Source organism: Heterodontus francisci, unplaced genomic scaffold (genome assembly GCF_036365525.1).
Source record: "Heterodontus francisci isolate sHetFra1 unplaced genomic scaffold, sHetFra1.hap1 HAP1_SCAFFOLD_43, whole genome shotgun sequence".
In the NCBI taxonomy this organism is placed as follows: Eukaryota; Metazoa; Chordata; class Chondrichthyes; order Heterodontiformes; family Heterodontidae; genus Heterodontus; species Heterodontus francisci.
In genome coordinates this window covers 20,247,990-20,271,190 of record NW_027141852.1, presented here as the reverse complement: position 1 = coordinate 20,271,190, position 23,201 = coordinate 20,247,990, and the positions used below count along the sequence as shown (strand labels likewise).

Sequence of the window (23,201 nt, the reverse complement as noted above, 5' to 3'; positions counted from 1 at the left end):
CACTTGAGTGCCTCTGCTGCCTGGGATTGGCACCCCCTCTCATGCTCGCATCCTTCCTAATAGACTCAGCAAAGGGTTCAACACAGCAAACAAACAAGACAGGGGAGAGAGGACAGCCCTGTCTGACTCCAGATTGGATCAGGAAACTTTCCGATTCCCACCCATTGATTGAGACTGCGCTACTGATGTTCGTGTAGAGCAGTTTGATCCAATTGCAGATTCCCTCCCTAAACCCCATTTTGGAAAGAATGTCCATCATGCAGGTGTGCGATTTCCTGTCAAAAGCCTTCTCCTGGTCCAGGCTGATGAGGCAGGTGTCCACCCTCCTGTCCCGTACATAGGCGATCGTATCCCTGAGTAGCACGAGACTATCAGAGATCTTCCAGCCGGGTACAGTACAGGTCTGGTCAGGGTGAATCACCAACTCCAGAGCAGACTTGACTCGACTGGCTATGACTTTGGACAGAGTTTCATCTCAGTCATTCAGGGACCTGGAATTCACACAGTTTGAGCCCATGCTTACCCGAACCCACTTCTGATTGGTCACCCTCTTCTTATTCACATGTCTTAACCAATCGCAGAGCCTTGAATTAGAAAATGCAGCCAAGCATTGGCTTAAATTGTCGACCTGACAGAATATTTTAAATCGAAAAAGCCTCCAATTTCAGAGCAGTAAAGAAGCGAATTCCTGGAAAATCTATGTCCAGTAGCTTGGGGTCCAGGCAACTGAAGGCAGGACCGCCAGTGGTGGAGCTTCTCAGCCTTTTGGCTAAGATCAAGTGTAGTATCTGTTCTTATCAGTACTTACTTGGCAGTGGAGAAACCATGATCAGTGGCTTTTGATCCTGGGTAGGCTTTGAGTAAAATGGCTATAACCAATCTTTGAGCTTCAGGCCAGGGAGTGCGGAACACCATTCGGGTGGTGGTGAAGGACAAGGAAGGAGATGCACTGGTCGATCGCACCTTCTTCATCAAGAAAATCCTCATCGATTGCTGTGGATTTCAAGCTAGGCACATCTTCTGCCTGCAGGATTTCCCCAGCAGTGGGTATATCGACATGACATTCAAGAATGTGGCGGGATGCATCAAGTTCCTGAAGGCGTTCAAGGAGAAAGGGGACCGGGCGCCGCTGTCGATCCTCCCAGTGGAGCCGCTCTTCACGCTTCCGTCACAACATGACCGGGTGGTGACAATTCACCTCTACAACCCCCATGTTCCTGTGGTGGATGTACTCACCTTTCTCGCCAGGTACGTCGAGGTGGCCAGCACTGATGTCAAAGACCCCTTTGCGATTTGGACCAATAAGCGGCAAGTCAAGGTGACCTTGACGGTCGATGCCAATGGAGCCATCATCCACCCTCCCTCCAGCTTCGCTATCAGGGGAAGTCGAGGCTTCTTGGTCTACGCTGGGCAGCCCAAAGTTTGTCGCACCTGTGGCAAATCTGGTCACGTGGCAGCAAACTGCAGCACGGTTGTCTGCAAGAACTGCAAGAAGGAAGGCCATCAGACCAAGGACTGTAAGCAGAGTAAGTGTTGCAACCTGTGCGGTGCGGCAGGCCATCTCTACAAAACCTGCCCCAAACGCTGCCTCAGTTATGCTCAGGCGGCAAGGTCCAAGGAAAGGCCGGGAGAAGGTTCGACGAAGGCGTCCGGTGTTGGAAAGGAGACAAGCAACCTTCTCTGCAGTGAGGAACTTCTACCTGAGAAGGGGAAGAAAGGGAAGGCAACTGAAACCAGCAACCCGGCACCTACCCTGCACCCAGAAACCCCTCCTCCACAGACAGAATCAATGGAGGAGGAGGCAGCAGATGGACAAACAGGTCAGTGGCAGTTTGTCCAAAGGAAAACCACAAAGAAAAGACCTCCAAAAGCGGAACAGGCCACCACCCAAACCAGTGGCAAGAGGAGGCTACCGTCTGAGACAGACTACAGCAGCTCCTCTTCACTGGATGAGGAAGTGCCGGAGCGACAGCACCTTCAAAAGAAGCGGCAGAACTCAAAAGGAGCTGGAAGATAAAGCCCCCCAGCCCCCGGGCACTGGAAGCTGTGATGGGCCTGTCAAGCCCCAAACCCAAAGCGCCACACCTAGCGACATGGCCAACACATCCCAGCTCTGGGACACTGAGAGCAAAGACACATCTGGCGCACTTCAGCTCTGGGAAGCCGTCAGCAGTGATGTTTTCGAGGAGGAACAGAGGGGAATAGCACAGAACAGCCCAATCCCTGCTGCCAACAAGACCCCCGCCCCCCCCACCGATGTCACCTCAGTGGAAGAAACCCTGCATGAAAAACCAGGAGGGGTTTCTGAGCCCAACGAGTGTGAAACAGCTTGCGTACACTATGGGTATACAGGAACATCCTGAAGGACTGGGACTAGCAAGGACAAATGGTATGGGAAGCAACAACTAACTTTAAAAAAATGGGTATAAGGATTGCTTCAATTAATGTGCGTAGCATTAAATCCACTATGCGATGGATTACCTCGCCAAGGTCAAAGCCGACCCCCTGTTTCTGCAGGAGTGTGGAATACCACATCTCAGCACCGACAGGCAGTGGTCGCAATGGTGGTCCCACGGGCCATCGATCTGGTCAGGGGGTAATGATTGCCATTCCTCCGGCCTGGGTCTTCTGCTGCGGGGAGGTAACTTCACCATCTCCGAAGTTAAGGAGGTGGTGGGCAGTCGCCTCCTCATCGCAGATGTAATGTACAACAATGCTTCGCTCTGGTTGATCAGCATGTACGCCCCGTTTCAATGCAGCGAACGGTTGACCGTCTTTAGAATTAGAATTAGAATTAGAACTAGAACATTACAGCGCAGTACAGGCCCTTCGGCCCTCGATGTTGCGCCGACCATCTGACCTACACTATTCCATTTTCATCCATATGTCTATCCAATGACCACTTCAATGCCCTTAAAGTTGGCGAGTCTACTACTGTTGCAGACAGGGCGTTCCACGCCCCTACTACTCTCTGCGTAAAGAAACTACCTCTGACATCTGTCCTATATCTTTCACCCCTCAACTTAAAGCTATGTCCCCTCGTGTTTGCCATCATCATCCGAGGAAAAAGACTTTCAATATCCACCCTATCTAACCCTCTGATTATCTTGTATGTCTCTATGAAGTCACCTCTCCTCCTCCTTCTCTCTAACGAAAACAACCCCAAGTCCCTCAGCCTTTCCTCGTAAGACCTTCCTTCCATACCAGGCAACATCCTAGTAAATCTCCTCTGCACCCTTTCCAAAGCTTCCACATCCTTCCTATAATGCGGTGACCAGAACTGCACGCAATACTCAAGGCGCGGCCTCACCAGAATTTTGTACAGCTGCATCATGACCTCGTGGCTCCGAAACTCGATCCCCCTACTAATAAAAGCTAACACACCATATGCCTTCTTAACAGCCCTATTAACCTGGGTAGCAACCTTCAGGGATTTATGTACCTGGACACCAAGATCTCTCTGTACATCTACACTACCAAAAATCTTCCCATTAGCCCAGTACTCTGCATTGCTGTTACTTCTTCCAAAGTGAATCACCTCACACTTCTCCGCATTAAACTCCATTTGCCATCTCTCAGCCCAGCTCTGCAGCCTATCTATGTCCCTCTGTACCCTACAACACCCTTCGACACTATCCACAACTCCACCGACCTTCGTGTCATCCGCAAATTTACTAACCCACCCTTCTGCACCCTCATCCAGGTAATTTTAAAAATGACAAACAGCAGTGGCCCCAAAACAGAACCTTGCGGTACACCACTGGTAACTAAACTCCAGGATGAACATTTGCCATCAACCATTGCTGCTGGCAACGTGCAGGCCAGTCATCCTAGGCGGTGACTTCAACTGCATCATCGATGCAGCTGGGCGATCTGGCAGAGACGACAGCAAACTGGACGCTATGTCCAGATTCCTAATAGAAACAGTAAAAGATGCAAAACTGCACGACGTATTCAGCAAACCTGCAGACGGAGTGCAGCATAGATAGACATGGTCAAGATTGGACGGGTCTGCCCATTCCAGGATTGACTTCCTGTTTGTGGCCCATGCCGTCACGGTCAGATCCATTGACGTCAAGCCGGTGTTCTTGTCGAACCACTGCCTCGTAATGGCCGACTGTCACTTACAGGACGACTAGCGGGTTGGCAGAGGGACGTGGAAGCTCAATGCTACACTGCTAACCCCAGAGAACGTTGAGGAACTTAAAAGGGATTACAAAGGTTGGAGAACCGAGAATCCTGAGTCTCCAGTTCACAGGTGGGACGCGATCAAGGAGAACATCAAGAGGTTCTTTCTCCTCAAAAGGTGTTCAGAGGGCGAGAGAGACAGAGGGAAATGTCCTGACTCCAGAAAAGTATGCAAAATCTGCTCCGGCTACAGTCGATGGGGGTTGAGGTCAAGGAGGACCTCCAAGAGGTGAAGAGAAAGCAGGCCTCGCTCTTTGCCACGGAGACCTCCAATATCATCTTCCGGTCCAGAGTCCACCCCATTGAGCAGGATGAGATGTGCTTGCATTACTTCTTCCAAAAGGTACACAGAGAGAGCTCTGTTATCAGCAGCCAGAAGGAAGAAGATGGCTCGGTAACATCTTCGCAGTCCGACATACTAAGGATCAGCAAATCCTTTTATGCTGGGCTGTATGACGCGAAGCCCACAGACAGAAGAGCCTCCCAGTCCTTCCTGTCATCTATCACAGAGGTCTTAGATGACAGCAGGAGGGAGAGACTGGACAAGCCGCTAACTCGGGATGAGCTAACAAAGGCCGTCAAGTCCTTCGAGACGAATAAAACTCCCAGAAGCGATGGCTTACCGGTTGAGCTGTATTGTGTCCTGTGGGACTGGGTTTGCCTGGACCAGCTGGAAGTATACGAGAGTATGCTCCTGGCCGGCAGCATATCAGAATCCATGAGGAAAGGCATCATCACCCTCATTGACAAGCGGAACGGGGAGAGGGCAGAAATTGGAAATTGGCAGCCCATCTCACTGCTTAATGTTGACGACAAGATTCTGTCCAAAGTCATAGCCAGTCGAGTCAAGTCTGCTCTGGAGTTGGTGATCCACCCTGATCAGACCTGTACTGCACCTGGCAGGAAGATCTCCGATAGTCTCGCACTACTCAGGGATACAATCGCCTATGTACGGGACAGGAGGGTGGACACCTGCCTCATCAGCCTGGACCAGGAGAAGGTTTTTGACAGAATATCACACACATACATGATGGACGTGTTTCCAAAATGGCGTTTGCGGAGGGAATCTGCAATTGGATCAAACTGCCCTACACAAACATCAGTGGCGCAGTCTCAATCAATGGGTGGGAATCGGAAAGTTTCCCGATCCAATCTGGAGTCAGACAGGGCTGCCCTCTGTCCCCGGTCTTGTTTGTTTGCTGTATTGAACCATTTGCTGAGTCTATTAGGAAGAATGTGAGCAGAAGAGGGGTGACAATTCCAGGCAGAGGAGGCACTCAGGTTAAAACCTCCCTCTACATGGATGACGTCGCGGTCTTCTGCTCGGACCCGCTGTCTGTGTGCAGACTGATGAGCATCTGCGACCAGTTGAAACTGACCTCGGGAGTCAAAGTTAACCACGGCAAGAGAGAGGCCATGTTCTTTGGGAACAGGGCTTACCGATCCTTTGTCCCCTTCACCGTCAGCTCAGACTACCTGAAGGTGCTGGGAATATGGTTCAGAAGGGCCGGGGTGTGCAGCAAAATCTGGGAAGAGCGAGCAGCCAAGGTCCAACACAAGCTGAGCATGTGGGAGAAGCGATCTCTCTCCAATGTGGGTAAGAACCTGGTCATCAGGTGCAAGGCGCTCACGTTGTTGCTGTTCATGGCGCAGGTCTGGCCCATACCCCACTCCGGCGCTGTGGCGGTCACCCGAGCCATTTTCCGCTTCATCTGGGTATCCAAAATGGACCGGGTCCGGAGGGACACGATGCTCAAACCTCTGGATAAGGGTGGGAAAAATGTACCCAACATCACCCTCATCCTGATGACTACCTTCGTGTGTGGCTGCATCAAGCTGTGTGTAGACGCAAACTCCAAGTGTCACCACGTGCTGAGGTTCTATCTGTCCCCGGTGTTGCGAAGCCTTGTCACATTGCCGCGGAATGCTCCATCCAGTTGGACTGTGTCGTTCCACCTATCCTTCGTCGAGCGGTTTCTGCGGAAAAACACCTTTGACCACCGGTCCATCAGCCAGTGGTCTGCACAGAATGTCCTCAAGGCCCTACAGGAAAAGGAGATGGCGGATCCTCTTCCCCAAGCAGACCACCGAAGTCATTTGGCGGAATGCCTCATCACCAGAACCTTCAAACAAGCACCAAGATGAAGCTTGGCTGGTGGTGAGAAGAGCCCTCCCAGTCAGATCCTTCCTGCACACCCGAAGTCTCACCCCCTCTGCACAACACCCTCGAGGTGACTTTGGTGGGGAAGAGATGGTTGCCCACCTCCTTCTGGAATTTGTCTTTGCAAAGCAGGTGTGGAAAGAGATGCAGTGGTTTTTGTCGAACTTCATCTCAAGCAACTCTGTAACATAGGAGTCTGTGCTCTACGGGCTGTTCCCAGGGACGCACACTGAGATAAGCATCAACTGCTGCTGGAGGACTATCAATTCGGTGAAAGACACCCGTTGTTCTGCCCGAAACTTGCTGGTCTTCCAGCACAAAGAGTTGTCCACGACCGAATGTTGCAGACTGGCACATTTCAAGGTCCAGGACTACGTGCTGAGGGACGCACTAAAGCTTGGGGCAGCCGCAGCAAATGTTCAATGGGAAAAGACCACTGTGTAAGGTCCCCCCACCAAGTTGAACGGATGGGCTGGGTCGATGGAAAACCCCTCGAAATGTATCAGGAAAATTTTCGTTTGCTGTAAAATGTATATGGCATGGAAAATGAAATCGAAGGGTTGTGAGGCAGCTCACTCCTGCAATGAAGGAAACTGACCTCCTTTGCACTGTTTGTAATTTTCGACTTGGTGCTGTTTAGAACTGTTTAGTCATGTACTTTTTACAGATTTTTATGAATAATGCATATTTTGGAAATAATAAAAAAAAGTCCAGTAACAAGTTAAAAACCTGTTTCCATATTCCACTTTTACTGTCACAAATTCCGGGCGCTATTTCACAAGCAGATTTAATTTGTCAATTGTTGTCAACTGTTCGAACTGGCGGTAAACAACTCTGTTCAGCAATCTATAATGGGACAAGTAACTCAAACTCCGTGTGGAACAAACAACGAAGAACAAAGAAAATTACAGAACAGGAACAGGCCCTTCGGCCCTCCAAGCCTGCGCCGATCCAGATCCTCTTTCTTAACATGTCGCCTATTTTCTAAGGGTCTGTATCTCTTTGCTTCCTGCCCATTCATGTATCTGTCTAGTTACATCTTAAAAGACGCTATCGTGCCCACGTCTACCACCTCCGCTGGCAACGCGTTCCAGGCACCCACCACCCTCTGCGTAAAGAACTTTCCACGCATATCCCCCCTAAACCTTTCCCCTCTCACTTTGAACTCGTGACCCCGAGTAATTGAATCCCCCACTCTGGGAAAAAGCTTCTTGCTATCCACCCTGTCTATACCTGTCACGAATTTGTAAACCTCAATCAGGTCCCCCCTCAACCTCCGTCTTTCGAATGAAAATAATCCTAATCTACTCAACCTCTCTTCATAGCTAGCGCCCTCCATACCAGGCAACATCCTGGTGAACCTCCTCTGCACCCTCTCCAAAGCACCTACATCCTTTGGAAGTAATAAATTATGGACAATTGGTAATTCCCCTTCACACAGGCTTCAGGGAGACAGTGAGAAGTCACTGAAATAGTTGCTTAAACATTTTAAATAGTTGCCATTCCTGTTACAAATGTTTTGGAATTAGACAGTAATCAGCCCTTTCACAGAGACTGTGGGTGGCTCTGAAAAGAGCCTTTGGCTTATTAGATGACATTTTGGCCGCTTTACTTTTTCTGGGAGCTCTGAGCGCTGGTTTTTTTGGGCAGCAGCACGGCCTGGATATTAGCCAGCACCCCGCCCTGTGCAATGGTCACCCCTCCCAGCAGCTTGTTGAGCTCCGCGTTGTCGCGGACGGCCAGTTGCAGGTGTCGGGGGATGATGCGGATCTTCTTGTTGTCCCGGGCCACGTTACCGGCCAGCTCGAGGATTTCAGTGGTTAGATACTCGAGCACAGCAGCCAGCACCCACAGGCTCAGCATAGTTGCCCTTTCTCAGGAGCCTGTGTACACGGCCCACTGGGAACTCCAGTCCAGCCCGGGAGGAGTGAGACTTGGCCTTGGACTGAGCTTTCCCGCTGGTCTTTCCTCTTCCTGACTTTTTTTATTTCCAAAATATACTTTATTCATAAAAATCTGTAAGAAAAAACAATACAGAACAGTTCCAAACATCATCGAGTCAGACAATACAAAGAGTGCAAAGGAGATCAGTTTCCTTCAATACAGGAGTGAGTTGCCTCACAACTCTTCCATTTCATTTTACGTACCATGTACATTTTACAGCAAACAAATATTTTCCCGATAAAGTTCGAGGGGTTTTCTATGGATCCAGCCCCTCAGTTCAGCTTGGTGGGGGGACCTTACACAGTGGTGTTTCCCCATTGAGCCTTTGCTGCGGCTGCCCCAAGCTTTAGTACGTCCCTCAGCACGTAGTCTTGGACCTTGGAATGTGCCAGTCTGCAACATTCGGTCGTGGACAACTCTTTGTGCTGGAAGACCAGCAAGTTTCGTGGGGCAGACCAAATTGATAGTCCTCCAGCAGCAGTTGATGTTTATCTCTGTGTATGTCCCTGGGAACAGCCAATACAGCACAGACTCCTGTGTTACAGAGCTGCTTGGGATGAACCTCGACAAAAACCACTGCATCTCTTTTCACACCTGCTTTGCAAAGACACATTCCAGAAGGAGGTGGGCAACCGTCTCTTCCCCACCGCAGCCACCTCAAGGGCATTGTGCGAAGGGTGTGAGACTTCTGGCGTGCAGGAAGGATCTGACGGGGAGGGCTCTTCTCACCACCAGCCAAGCTACACCTTGGTGCTTGTTTGAAAGTTCTGGTGATGAGGCATTCTGTCTAATGACTTTGGCAGTCTGCTTGGGGAACCATCCAACAGGATCCACCATCTCCTTTTCCCGTAGGGCCTTGTGGACATTCCATGCAGACCACTGCCTGATGGGTTGGTGGTCAAAGGTGTTTTTCTGCAGAAATTTTCCCACGAAGGATAGGTGGTACGGCACGGCCCAACTGGATGGAGCGTTCCGCGGCAATGTGACGAAGTCCATCCTTCTCAACATCGGGTACAGATAGAACCTCAGCACATAGTGACACTTGGTGTTTGCGTACTGGCGATCTACACACAGCTCGATGCAGCCGCACACGATGGTAGTCATCAGGATGAGGGCAATGTTGGGTACATTTTTCCCGCCCTTATCCAGAGGTTTGAACATCGTGCCCTCCAGACCCGGTCCATTTTGCATCCCCAGATGAAGTGGAAAATGACTTGGGTGACCACCAGAGCGCAGGAGTGGGGTATGGGCTAGACCTGCGCCACATACAGCAACAACGTGAGCACCTCGCATCTGATGACCAGGTTCTTACCCATATTGGAGAGAGATCGCTGCTCCCACATGCTCAGCTTATGTTGTACCCTGGCTACTCACTCCTCCCAGGTTTTGGTGCACGCCCCGGCCCTTCCGAACCATATCCCCAGCATCTTCAGGTACTGTGACCTAATGGTGAAGGGGACAAAGAATAGGTCAGCCCAGTTCCCAAAGAACATGGCCTCGCTCTTGCCCTGGTTAACTCTGGCCCCTGAGGCCAGTTCGAACTGGGTGCAGATGCACACAGACAGCGGGTCCAAGCAGAAGACGACGACGTCATCCATGTACAGGGAGGTTTTAACCTGAGTGGCTCTGCTGCCTGGGATTGTCACCCCTCTTATGTTCACATCCTTCCTAATATACTCAGCAAAGGGTTCAAACAGCAAACAAACAAGACCGGGGAGAGAGGACAGCCCTGTCTGACTCCAGATTGGATCGGAAAACTTTCTGATTCCCACCCATTGATTGAGACGGCGCTACTGATATTTGTGAAGTGCAGTTTGATCCAATTGCAGATTCCCTCCCCAAACCCCATTTTGGAAAGCACATCCATCATGAAGGTGTGCGATATCCTGTCACAAGCCTTCTCCTGGTCCAGGCTGATGAGGCAGGTGTACACCCTCCTGTCCCGTACATAGGCGATCGTATCCCCGAGTTACGCGAGACTATCAGAGATCTTCCTGCCGGGTACAGTACAGGTCTGATCAGGGTGAATCACCAACTCCAGAGCGGACTTGACTCGACTGGCTATGACTTTGGACAGCATCTTGTAGTCAAAATTAAGTAGTGAGATGGGCTGCCAATTTCTGATTCCTGCCCTCTCCCCCTTCCGCTTGGAGATGAGGGTGATGATGCCTTTCCTCATGGATTCTGACATGCTGCCGGCCAGGAGCATACTCTCGTATCCTTCCAGCAGGTCTGGGCCGATCCAGTCCCACAGGGCCGAATACAACTCAACCAGTAAGGCATCGCTTCCGGGAGTTTTACTCGTCTCAAAGGACTTGACGGCCTTTGTCAGCTTGTCCAGAGTTAGCGGCATGTCCAGTCTCTCCCTCATGCTGTCATCTAAGACAGCTGTGATAGATCACAGGAAGCTCTGCTGTCTGTGCGCTTCGTGTCAGACAGCCCAGCATAAAAGGATTTGCTAATCCTTAGTATGTCGGACTGCAAAGACGTTACCGAGCCACCCTCTTCCTTCAGGCTTCTGATGAAGCTGTGTGAAGCTTTTGGAAGAGGTAGTGCAAACACATCTCATCCTGTTCGATGGAGTGGACTCTGGACCGGAAGATGATTTTGGAGGCCTCTGTGGCAAAGAGTGAGGCCTCCTGACTCTTCACCTCATGGAGGTCCTCCTTGACCTCGACCTCTATCGTCTGAAACACATGCTAAGTGCCAGATGCTGAAAGGTTTTTTTTTAGATTTGAGATACAGCACTGAAACAGGCCCTTCGGCCCACCGAGTCTGTGCCGAACATCAACCACCCATTTATACTAATCCTACACTAATCCCATATTCCTACCAAACATCCCCACCTTTCCCTATATTTCCCAACCACCGACCGATACTAGTGACAATTTATAATGGCCAATTTACCAATCAACCTGCAAGTCTTTTGGCAGGAAACCAGAGAACCCGTAGAAAACCCACGCAGACACAGGGAGAACATGCAAACTCCACACAGGCAGTACCCGGAATCGAACCCGGGTCCCTGCAGCTGTGAGGCTGCGGTGCTAACCACTGCGCCACTGTATAGGTCGATTACTGCACTCACAGTATCTCAGCCTGAGTCATCTAAAGGAACCTAACACACAAATAGTAGCACTGAGAGATTGTGAAAGAGTCCAAAACTCAGAGTACCAGACACTGACAGACACAATCTGAAAACTACACACACATGGATATAGAATTGGCTAACTCACAGGAAACAGAGAGTGGGGATAAATGGGGCATTTTCAGATTGGCAAACTGTAACTAATGGAGTGTCACAGGGATCAGTGCTGGTGCCTCAACTATTTATGGCCTATATTAATAATTGCATGAAGGCACTGAGTGTTTTGTTGCCAAATTTATGGACGGTACAAAGATAGGTTGGAAAGCAAGTTGTGAGGAGGCCACAAAGTGTCTGCAAAGAGATATAGATGGGTTAAGTCAGTGGGCAAAAATTTGGCAGATGGGGTATAATACGGGAAAATGTGAGATTGTCTACTTTGGCAGGAAGAATAGAAAAGCAGAATATTACTTGCATCAGAGAGACTGCAGAATGCTGCTGTACCAAGGAATCTGTGTGTCCAGGTACATGAATTACAAAAACGTTAGCATGCAGCTAAGGCAAGTAATTAGGAAGGCAAATGGAATGTTGGCATTTTTAGCAAGGGGAATGGAGTATAAAAGTAGGGAAGTTTTGCGATAACTGTACAGGGCATTAGTGACATCCCAACTAAAGGACTCCACACAGTTTTGGTCTCCTTATTTAAGGAGGGGGACACATGCATTGGAATCAGTTCAGAGAAAGTTCACTCGGCTGATTCCTGGGATGTTGGATTGTCTTTAGTTTAGAGATACAGCACTAAAACAGGCCCTCCGGCCCACCGAGTCTGTGCCAACCATCAACCACCCATTTATACTAATCGTGCACTAATTCCACATTCCTACCACATCCCCACCTGTCCCTATATTTCCCTACCACCTACCTCTACTCGGGGCAATTTTTATAATGGCCAATTTACCTATCAACCTGCAAGTCTTTGGCATGTGGGAGGAAACCGGAGCACCCGGAGGAAACCCACGCAGACACAGGGAGAACTTGCAAACCCCACACAGGCAGTACCCAGGACGGGCTGCATCTGAACCAGAGGGGCACCAATATCCTGGGAGGGAGGTTTGCTAGTACTGTTCGGGAGGGTTTAAACTAGTTTGGGAGGGGGATGGGAACCGGACTTGTAGTCCAGGGACCAGTGGGTCCACTCAGAAAGACAAAGAGTGTAGTGAGGTATTGGGGAAGGTAGCACTGTCGCAGAGGACAGATGGGCACGGAGAAGGGTTAAAGTGCGTATACTTGAACGCAAGAAGCATCAGGAATAAGGTGAGTGAATTGAAGGCGTGGATGGGCACTTGGGACTACGATGTTGTGGCCATCACTGAAACGTGGATAGGTGAGGGGGAGGAATGGTTCTTGGAGGTACCTGGTTATAGATGTTTTCATAACATTAGGAATGGTGGTAAAAGAGGTGGGGGGTGGCATTGTTAGTTAGAAATAGTGTAACAACTGCTGAAAGAATTTTCGAGGAGGATCTGCCGACTGAGGCACTGTGGGTTGAGGTCAGGAACAGGAAAGGAGCAGTCACCTTGATGGGAGTTTTCTATCGGCCCCCCAATAGCAGCAGGGAGGTGGAAGAGCAGATTGGGAAACAGATTTTGGAAAGGAGCAGAAGTCACAGGGTAGTAATTATGGGGGATTTCAACTTCCCAAATATTGATTGGCAACTCTTTAGATCGAATAGTTTGGATGGGGTAGTGTTTGTGCAGTATGTCCAGGAAGCTTCTCTGACTCAGTATGTAGACTGCCCGACCAGAGGGGAGGCAATATTGGATTTGGTACTAGGTAATGAACCAGGGCAAGTGATAGAGCTGTTGGTGGGCGAGCACTTTGGAGATAGTGATCACAATTCTGTAGCATTCACTGTGGTAATGGAGAGGGATCGGTATGTGCAACAGGGCAAGGTTTACAATTGGGGGAAGGGTAGATATGATGCTGTCAGGCAGGAACTGAGGAGCATAAGTTGGGAGCATATGCTGGCAGGGAAGGGCACGGTCGAAATGTGGAACTTTTTCAAGGAGCAGATAGTAGGGGCCATTGATAAGCATGTCCCTGTCAGACAGGGAAGGGATGGTCATGTGAGGGAACCGTGGTTGACAAGAGAGGTTGAGAGTCTTGTTAGGAAGAAGAAGGATGCGTATATAAGGTTGAGGAAAAAGGGCACAGGCATAGCTCTGGAGGGATACAAGATGGCCAGGAAGGATCTGAAGAAAGGGATTAGGAGAGCTAAGAGAGGGCATGAAAAATGCTTGGCGGGTAGGATAAAAGAAAACCCCAAGGCCTTTTACGCGTATGTCAGAAATATGAGGATGACTAGGGGGACCGTAGGTCCGGTCAAGGACAATAGCGGGAGACTATGTGTTGAGCCGGAAGAGATAAGTGAGGTTTTGAATGAGTACTTCTCTTCGGTATTTACGAATGAGAAGGGGTGTATTACTGAAGAGGACGGTGTGAAACAGACTGGTAAGCTCGAGGAAGTGCTCGTTAGGAGGGAAGATGTGTTGGGGATTTTGAATAACTTGAAGATAGACAAGTCTCCCGGGCCTGACGGGGTATATCCAAGGATGTTATGGGAAGCAATGGATGAAATTGCAGAGCCGCTGGCAATGATCTTTTCATCTTCTCTGTTGACGGGGGTGGTACCAGGTGATTGGAGGGTGGCAAATGTTGTGCCCCTGTTCAAGAAAGGGAATAGGAACAACCCTGGGAATTACAGGCCAGTTAGTCTTACTTCGGTGGTAGGCAAGTTGATGGAAAAGGTGCTGAGGGATAGGATTTCTGAGCATCTGGAAAGACACTGCTTGATTCGGGACAGTCAGCACGGTTTTGTGAGGGGTAGGTCTTGCCTCACAAGCCTGATTGAATTCTTTGAGCAGGTGACCAAGCAAGTGGATGAGGGTAAACCAGTGGATGTGGTGTACATGGATTTTAGTAAGGCATTTGATAAGGTCCCCCATGGTAGACTTATGGAGAAAGTCAGGAGGCATGGGATAGTGGGGAATGTGGCCAGTTGGATTAAGAATTGGCTAACTGATAGAAGGCAGAGAGTGGTCTTAGATGGTAAATACTCAGCCTGGAGCCCAGTTACCAGTGGCGTGCCACAGGGATCAGTTCTGGGTCCTCTCCTGTTTGTGATTTTTATTAACGACTTAGATGAGGAAGTCGAAGGGTGGGTCAGTAAATTTGCAGATGATACAAAGGTTGGTGGAGTTGTGGATACCGAGGAGGGCTATTGTCGTCTGCAAAGGGACTTGGATAGGTTGCAGTGCTGGGCTGAAAAGTGGCAGATGGAGTTTAACCCTGAAAAGTGTGAGGTCGTCCATTTTGGAAGGACAAACACGAATGCAAAATACTGGGTTAACGGTAGGGTTCTTGGGCATGTGGAGGAGCAGAGAGACCTTGGGGTCTATGTGCATAGATCGTTGAAGGTTGCAACTCAAGTGGATAGGGCTGTGAAGAAGGCATATGGGGTGTAAGCGTTCATTAGCAGAGGGATTGAATTTAAGAGCCGTGAGGTGATGATGCAGCTGTACAGGACCTTGGTAAGGCCTCATTTGGAGTACTGTGTGCAGTTCTGGTCGCCTCATTTTAGGAAGGATGTGGAAGCCTTGGAGAGGGTGCAGAGGAGATTTACCAGGATGTTGCCTGGAATGGAGAATAAGTCTTACGAGGAAAGGCTGAACATTCTAGGCCTCTTCTCATTAGAACGGAGAAGGATGAGGGGTGACATGATAGAGGTTTATAAGATGATCAGGGGAATAGATAGGGTAGACAGTCAGAAACTTTTTCCCCGGGTGGAGCAAAGCGTTACAAGGGGTCATAAATTTAAGGTGAAGGGTGGGAGATATAAGGGGGATGTCAGGGGAAGGTTCTTTACCCAGAGAGTGGTCGGGGCATGGAATGCCTTGCCTGGGGAAGTTGTTGAGTCAGAAACTTTAGGGACTTTCAAACGGCTTTTAGATAGGTATATGGATAAAGGAGAATGATGGGGTATAGATTAAATTGTCCTTGACAGAGGACAAAGGATCGGCACAACATCGTGGGCCGAAGGGCCTGTTCTGTGCTGTATTTTTCTATGTTTCTATGAACCCGGGTCGCTGGAGCTGTGAGGCTGCAGTGCTAACCACTGCGCCACTGTGCTGCCCTATTGTCGATGGCTGCCCTTGATGAGACAATGCTCGCTAGGGATGAGCAGTGATCACATCGTCCAGTGGTTCGCCATGGATCTTGATATAGAGGGGCAGTGTCGGGGAGCAGGCTGGCAGAGGACCTTTGTCTTCCAGACATTTAGCTTAAGGCCAATTCTTTCATATGCCTCAATGAATGCATCGATCAGGGTTTGAAGCTTGGTCACTGGGTGTGCGCACCCGCAGGCGTTGTCAGCGTATTGCAGCTAGATGACAGATGTTGGAATGGCCTTGCTTCTGGACTGGAGGCAAAGTCAGTTCAATAGTTTCCAACTCGTACTATAGAGTAGATCGACTGACACAACAGCTGGTGGGCTGAAAGAACGCTGGAACTACAAAAACTTGCTGAAAGCCACGACACATGTGGCTTCTTCGGCACTGTCAAGATCATTCACGGCCCAAGTATCAAAGGACCTACCCCACTGAGAGCAAAGAATGGAGTGACACTGATCAAGGACAGAGAGGCAGTCAGCACTCATTGGAAGGAGCACTTTGAATATCTCCTCAATTGCGATGCCGTCTTTGATGTGAGTGCCCTTGACTACATTCCACAGCATGCTACCCACCATGACGTCAGCACAATCCCAGACTGACAGAGATTGACAGCTAAAAAAAAAATAAGGCCACCGGCATAGATGGAATTCCCACCAAAATTCGAAAATACAGCAGAGAAGCACTCTTGACACAAATACATCATCTCACGTCTCTCATGTGGAAGGAAGAGAGCATGTCAGGGATTTCCGAGATGCCGTAATTGTGACCATCTTCAAAAAAGGTGACAAACCCGACTGCAGTAACTACAGAGGGGCAGCCCTGCTGTCCGTCACAGGGAAGGTCATCACAAGAGTCCTTGTCAACCGCCTCCTCCCCATGGCTGAAGAGCTCCTACTGGAATCACAATGTGGATTCTGTCAATCAAGAGGCACAGTGAACATAATCTTCACAGCAAGACATTCCCAAGAAAAATGTAGGGAGCAGCAGCAACCTTTCTACATGGCCTTCTCTGACCTGACAAAGGCCTTCATCTCTCCAAACTGGGAGGGATTATGGAACATCTTCTTCAAATTTGGCTGCCCGGAGAAATTCGGCACCATCGTCTGCCGACTGCATGACATGTAATCATTGGCAACGGACCTACCACTGACCTAATCCCAATGCAAACTGGGCTCAAGCAAGGCTGTGTCATCGCACCAACGCTCTTTTCCATCTTCCTCCCTGCAACATTCCACCTCATCTCCTCACACTCAAACACAGTACCAGAGACTGACAGATACAGAATGGATGTCACACTCACAGTACCAGAGTCTGTAATATACAGAATGAATCCCGACTGCACCAGAGACTGAGAGCTACCGAATTACACAACACGCTCAAACACAGGATCAGAGAAAAAAGAAATGAAATTAATTGCACGCTCACATGCAATAGCAGAGACACAAGGACACAGAATCAGCCAATATGTGTCTTCCCAACAACAGCCAGGACATTTCCAGGGAGCTTTACATAAGAAGCGGCTCTTTCAACAGAAACTGGGGTTGGAGACAGTCTTTGGGAAATATACTTCCTGATTGCAGGAAGGGTGTTTGTGATTGGTTGCAAATGTTTAATCTGATTGGATGGCGAAAGAAACCAATTAGAGAATTACAATATGAAACCTTTGTGACATCACTGCCAGTCAGCCAATCACAATCTTTATTTTCCCCCATCCCTCATTAGCATAGAGCTGTGTGATTGTCTATTTAATCCGCACTCGGAAGGGGTTTGGTTTATTTCTGTGTCTGAAATTGAGACTGAAGATGGTTGAAGAGAAGAAGAAAGCAGCTCCTAAGAAGGGCGCCAAGAAAACCTTAAATAAACCGTCAGCAAAGGGCGGCAAGAAGCGGAGAAAGTCGAGGAAGGAGAGTTACTCCATCTACATCTACAAAGTGATGAAGCAGGTTCACCCCGACACCGGCATCTCCTCCAAGGCCATGAGCATCATGAACTCGTTTGTGAACGATATTTTCGAGCGCATCGCGGGTGAGGCTTCCCGCCTGGCCCATTACAACAAGCGCAGCACCATCAGCTCCCGGGAGATCCAGACCGCCGTGCGCCTGCTGCTGCCCGGGGAGCTGGCCAAGCACGCCGTGTCGGAAGGGACAAAGGCGGTGACCAAGTACACCAGCTCCAAGTAAAACAGCACAATGGACTGAAAAACATCCCAAACACAACGGCTCTTTGAAGAGCCACCCACAATCTCTCTGAAAAAGCTGCATCCGAACATCTCTATTAAATCACTTTAAGATAATGTATAATATAATAACGATCCCACTACTGTGTTTGTGTCTTCTGTCCCATGAACCCATAATGCGCTCATTCGCCTTTCCTTTTTTGCTTAAAGCTGTTATTTTTTTTGCACAGCCCCTGAATGACCGCTTTAACAGCTGCTTTCAGCGGGAAGAGTCAGACCTCCGTTCCTTCACTCTATTCCTGAAATGTGAACTGATTCATCATTTTATTAACAGTAACTCTCCGCAGTGTAACAGCCCGGAATGGGATCATTATAGAGCAGATTAAGGGCAGTTTGAGGATTCGATCCGGCTCCCTCTTTTCAGAGAAGGACACTGGGCTCTGATTGAAGATAAACTGAACGTTTCGCTTCAGGGAAATGCTGTGAACAGGGATTTAGTACCTCCCGGGACAGTTTGAAAGCGATTGTGGGAAGATCCACAATTTAAACAACATTTAAAACCCGCGTCTCTGATTGGTGACGAATGGAGTTGAATAAAACAAAATAAAGAGAAGGGATTTTAAATCTTTGACGAAGGATGACATTTATTTTAATCCGCTCCTTTCCGAAAATGAAATTGGCGGGCTTTTTGAAATTGACAAATTCTGTTTCTGAGGTTGTGGTGGGTAAATCCCGCCCTCTTCTGTTGTCAGTGACCTGATTGGTGATGAATATAGGCAAATAAGGTGAATTAAGTACCGACCAATGAGGAGAGTTTTCAGTCTGTAAGTACAGTAAATGCAGTGGAAAATATCCATTCTTCGTGAAAGAATTTGTGAAAATGTCTGGAAGAGGAAAGACCGGCGGCAAAGCTCGGGCCAAGGCCAAGTCTCGCTCCTCCCGGGCTGGACTGCAGTTCCCGGTGGGCCGTGTTCACAGGCTCCTGAGAAAGGGCAACTATGCTGAGCGTGTGGGTGCCGGAGCCCCGGTCTATCTGGCTGCTGTGCTCGAGTATCTGACCGCTGAAATCCTCGAACTCGCCGGTAACGCGGCCCGGGACAACAAGAAGACCCGCATCATCCCCAGACACCTGCAGCTGGCCGTCCGCAACGACGAGGAGCTCAACATGCTGCTGGGAGGGGTGACCAGCGCTCAGGGCGGGGTTCTGCCTAATATCCAGGCCGTGCTGTTGCCCAAGAAAACCAGCGCTCAGAGCTCCCAGAAAAAGTAAAGCGGCCAAAATATCATCGAATAAACCAAAGGCTCTTTTCAGAGCCACCGACAGTCTCTGTGAAAGGGCTGATTACTGTCTGATTCCAGAATGTCAGTAACAGGACCGAATCAGATTTATTTACAATGTTCAAGCAACTATTTCAGTGACTTCTCACTGTCCCTCGAAACCCTGTCCAATGTATTACTTCCACACCGAATTTGAGTTATTTGTCCCGTTACATTTTGCCGGCAGTTACAGATGAGTAACCAATAATATTACAGATTAAAGCTGTTCGTAAAATATGGACATAACCATCCAAAATCTTGTTTTTTATTCCGCTTTTATCAGCACAATTTCCTGGCGCTATTTTACGAACAGCTTTAAAATGGTGCCAGGAATTTGCTGATAAAAGCGGAATATAAATGTTTTTTAATGGTCATACATGTATATATATATATATATATATATATAACGATCAGCTTTGGATAGATTTTCCAGTAATCGCTTCTTTCCGATACTGAAATTGGCGGCTTTTTCGAATTCAAACTTTGTCAGGTCGACAATTTATGCCAATGATTTGCTGCATTTTCCAATTCGAAGCTCTGTGATTGGTTAAGACATACGAATGGGAAGAGGGTGACCAATCAGAAGTGGGTTCGGGCTCAAACTGCGGGAATTTCAGGTCCCTGAATGATTGAGCTGAAACTGATCAGTTTCACAAACCCTGTCAGTTTCAGTGCAGGAAACACCGTCTCGGGGGAAATAACATCACAAGTGGGTCTGGTTCCAGTGACCGATTCAACGGCTGCTGCAAAACTCCCGGATTCTCTCATTGTATCGAAATCATTTTGAAATTCTATGAAAACAATGAGTGATTCTCGAGGAGTGATGTGGCTTTTCACTGAGGGCATGTGTCGACTGGGGAAATAACTAACTGGAGAGTCTCGGGCACTGTTTACACAGCACGTTTACAAAATCAAATCCACTGCACATCCTTGCTACAACTGAAATATCAAACTCGGGGATTCCAGTTTTGTATCCCGAACACAGCAGATTGATTGAACTGTTCTGAACAGCCTATCCCAGCTCCCATTTCCAGGTCACTGCTTTCTCTGTGAGGTGGTGGGTGGCTCTTCGAAGAGCCTTTGTTGTGCGTTTGCTGGAAAGGGTCAAGTTGTTCAACCGCCGAATCCGTAGAGAGTGCGGCCCTGCCGTTCCAGAGCGTACACCACATCCATGGCAGTGACCGTCTTGCGCTTGGCGTGCTCAGTGTATGTGACCGCATCCCTGATCACATTCTCCAGGAAAACCTTCAACACCCCGCGAGTCTCCTCACAGATCAAACCCGAGATTCGCTTGACCCCGCCACTGCGAGCCAGGCGGCGGATTGCTGGTTTGGTGATGCCCTGGATATTATCACGAAGCACTTTGCGGTGCCGCTTTGCTCCGCCTTTGCCCAGTCCTTTGCCTCCTTTACCTCTGCCAGACATGATGATTCTTCACTCAGATCACTGCAGTACATGAGTAACAGAATCCTTCAGGATCCTTTGTATACAGACCCCCTGGACCTGGCTGAGAAAGGCAGAGTGAGAGCAGGGAGTGGAGGAGACTGAGTGAGGATTAAACAGAGAGCGAGAGGGAGGAGACACCCAGAGTGACAGACAGAGAGAGAACGGCCCCTCATCTTTCAGATCCACCTCCAGTTTCCTCCGGGCTGCCAATTTCAAACCCTTTATTAACAGTAGAACCGAAACCCAGCTCTCCACACAAACCCTTCCAGACTCGGCATTCGTAGTCAAAGCCTTCCAGAAAGCCGGAGCTTTTAAATATGGTCCCGCTACAATTAACACTCAGTAATGTTCCCACCGAAACACAATCCATTCGATACTAAGAAACCTCCTCAGTAACATCACCATTTCCACACACATCCGCTTCCAGCAGTTTACAAACACCTTATTACAGCTGTTTGGGGAATCTCCTGTGTTAAGATTGGAGTTGGAAAGCGGCCTTTACCCGGCAGTGTTATCGGCTCACAGTGAACCTGCCGACTGGTCGACTCAGCCATGGCCACAATTTCTATTATGAAGATTGCACCTTCACAGTCTACATCTAAATCTTCATGCAGTAAATGTGACAGTGCGTCAGCGATAGCATTCTCCTTTGAACTCCGATATTCAATGTTACAGTCAAACAGTGAGAGAAGTACAGCCCACTGCAGCATCCTTGATACTGCCATTGTCAGTTTTGTAGACTTTGGTCCCAGAATAGCTATTAGTGGTTTATGATCTGTTACTAGCGTAAAGTTTCCACCCAACAAAATCTGGTGAAACTTTTTGTTTCCAAAGATGATTCCAAACACTTCCTTTCCTATCTGTGTGTAGTTCCAGTCACTCTTGGTCAGGGTACGTGACACAAATGCTCTGGGCTTCTCCTGACCATGATCCACAACATGACTGATTGCTGCTCCAACTCCATATTTTGAAGCTAGCTTCAGTTCACCATTTGTGTGGTAATGAATGTGTAGTGTGTCACTGGTCAAGCTTCTCTTACATGCATCATAAGCATCTTGTTGTGCTTTAGACCATTTCCATTTCACATCTTTCTTCAACAACTCATGTAGTGGAGCTAACACCATTGCATGCTCAGGCAGAAATTGCAAGTAGTATTGGACCATGCGTAGAAAAGATCTAAGCTCAGACACATCTTTTTGTCTTAGGGGCTTTGACCATAGCCTCTATCTTCTCTTTCACTGGCTGTAGTACTTTTCATTGATTATCAGGCCAAGGTACACCACCTCAGATTGTACAAAGGCACACTTGTTCTTTTTCAACTGACACATTGTGATCATTGAGCCTTTGCAACACTTCATCCAACACTTGAAAATTCTCTTCATTTGTTGCAGTCATGATCAACACATCATCCTGATTGCACAAGCAATGTAGCACTCCTTGTAAAATCTTACCCATTGTAACTTGGAAGAAGTTTGGAGAAGGCTTCACACCGTACGGCAGCTTTATGTAGGAGTATAACGCCATGTGTGTGTTTATTGTGAGATACTGCAGATTCACTTGATTCACATTGAGCTGTGCATAAGCATGGAATAAATCCAACTTTGTGAATAGCTTGGATCCTGCTAAATCCGCATACAAATCTCGAGATCAGTAGTGGATACTTCTCATAATCCACTGCCTGGTTCATTGTGACATTGTCGTCCCCACATAGACTGATGGTTTTGTCTGACTTGGGCACAATGACAATTGGGTTTGCCCAATCACAGTGATCAGTTTTCACCAGCACACCATATCTCTCCAGATTCTTTTGCTCCTCTTCAACCTGGGTTTTGGAAGCATAAGGAAGCAGCCAAACTTTGCAATATACTGGTTTGGTATCAGGCCTGATTCAGATGTGAGCTTTCACACTGATTATGCCTTCACAGCTGTCCTCGAAAGTGTTCCTGTAACAATTCAATGCCTGATCAAGCTCCTTGGTTGTTTCAACTTGAAAAAACATGCTTCCAGTCTAACTTCAGCTTTCAAAGCCAGTCTTTCCCCATTATTATTGGTTTGTTGACATATCTCACTACCTTGTAGGGGAGAGGCTGGCATAGCAGCAATGTCACTGAACTAATAATCTCACGACTCAGACTAATGCCCTGGGGATATGAGTTTAAATCCCACCATGGCAGCTGGTGGAATTCAGATTCAATTCATTAATGAATAATATAAAATCTGAGCAGTGGTGCCATGCAACTATAATTGATTTTCATTAAAAACCATCTGGTTCACTCATACCCTTCACAGAAGGCAATCTGCTGTGCTTACATGGTCTGGCCTGTATGTGATGCTGGCCCACAACAATTTGGTTTACTCTCACCTGTCCTCTGAAATGGCCTAGCAAGCAATTCAGTTGTCAAGGGCAATTAGGAATGGGCAATAAATGCTGGCCTTGCCAGTGATGCCTACTTCCACTGACCTAATTTTTTAAACAATGGGTAACTTGAGGGGCCTGCCCTTATGTTGGATATTGCACTCCATTTGCCCACACATTTCTCACACCTCACCAGAGTAGGTTTTCAATTGACTGGTGCTCTCAGTTTGACGGACATCACTGACTTTGCTCCCATACATTTCTCTACTCATGATGGAGCAATCCATGGTCGTAGCAATGTA

General features: G+C 48.4%; 2 protein-coding genes and 1 pseudogene across 2 annotated transcripts; all 3 read left to right on the top strand.

Moving 5' to 3' along the window:
• The first annotated feature begins 749 nt into the window (after nucleotides 1-749).
• On the top strand, nucleotides 750-884 carry LOC137365028 (U2 spliceosomal RNA; annotated as a pseudogene).
• A 16,522-nt stretch (nucleotides 885-17,406) lies between these two features.
• LOC137365009 (histone H2B 1/2-like) lies at nucleotides 17,407-17,784 on the top strand. Its single transcript, XM_068027881.1, has one exon. It carries the CDS (start codon nucleotides 17,407-17,409, stop codon nucleotides 17,782-17,784), a length of 378 nt encoding a protein of 125 aa, XP_067883982.1.
• Nucleotides 17,785-18,660: 876 nt separating this feature from the next.
• On the top strand, nucleotides 18,661-19,050 carry LOC137365020 (histone H2A-like). Its single transcript, XM_068027892.1, has one exon. The coding sequence runs from the start codon at nucleotides 18,661-18,663 to the stop codon at nucleotides 19,048-19,050; it is 390 nt and encodes a 129-aa protein (XP_067883993.1).
• The last annotated feature ends 4,151 nt before the right edge of the window (nucleotides 19,051-23,201 follow it).

Bases quoted from the DNA above. Each gene is read 5' to 3' on its own strand.
- LOC137365009 (XM_068027881.1), top strand. From the start codon at position 17,407: ATGGTTGAAGAGAAGAAGAAAGCAGCTCCTAAGAAGGGCGCCAAGAAA.
- LOC137365020 (XM_068027892.1), top strand. From the start codon at position 18,661: ATGTCTGGAAGAGGAAAGACCGGCGGCAAAGCTCGGGCCAAGGCCAAG.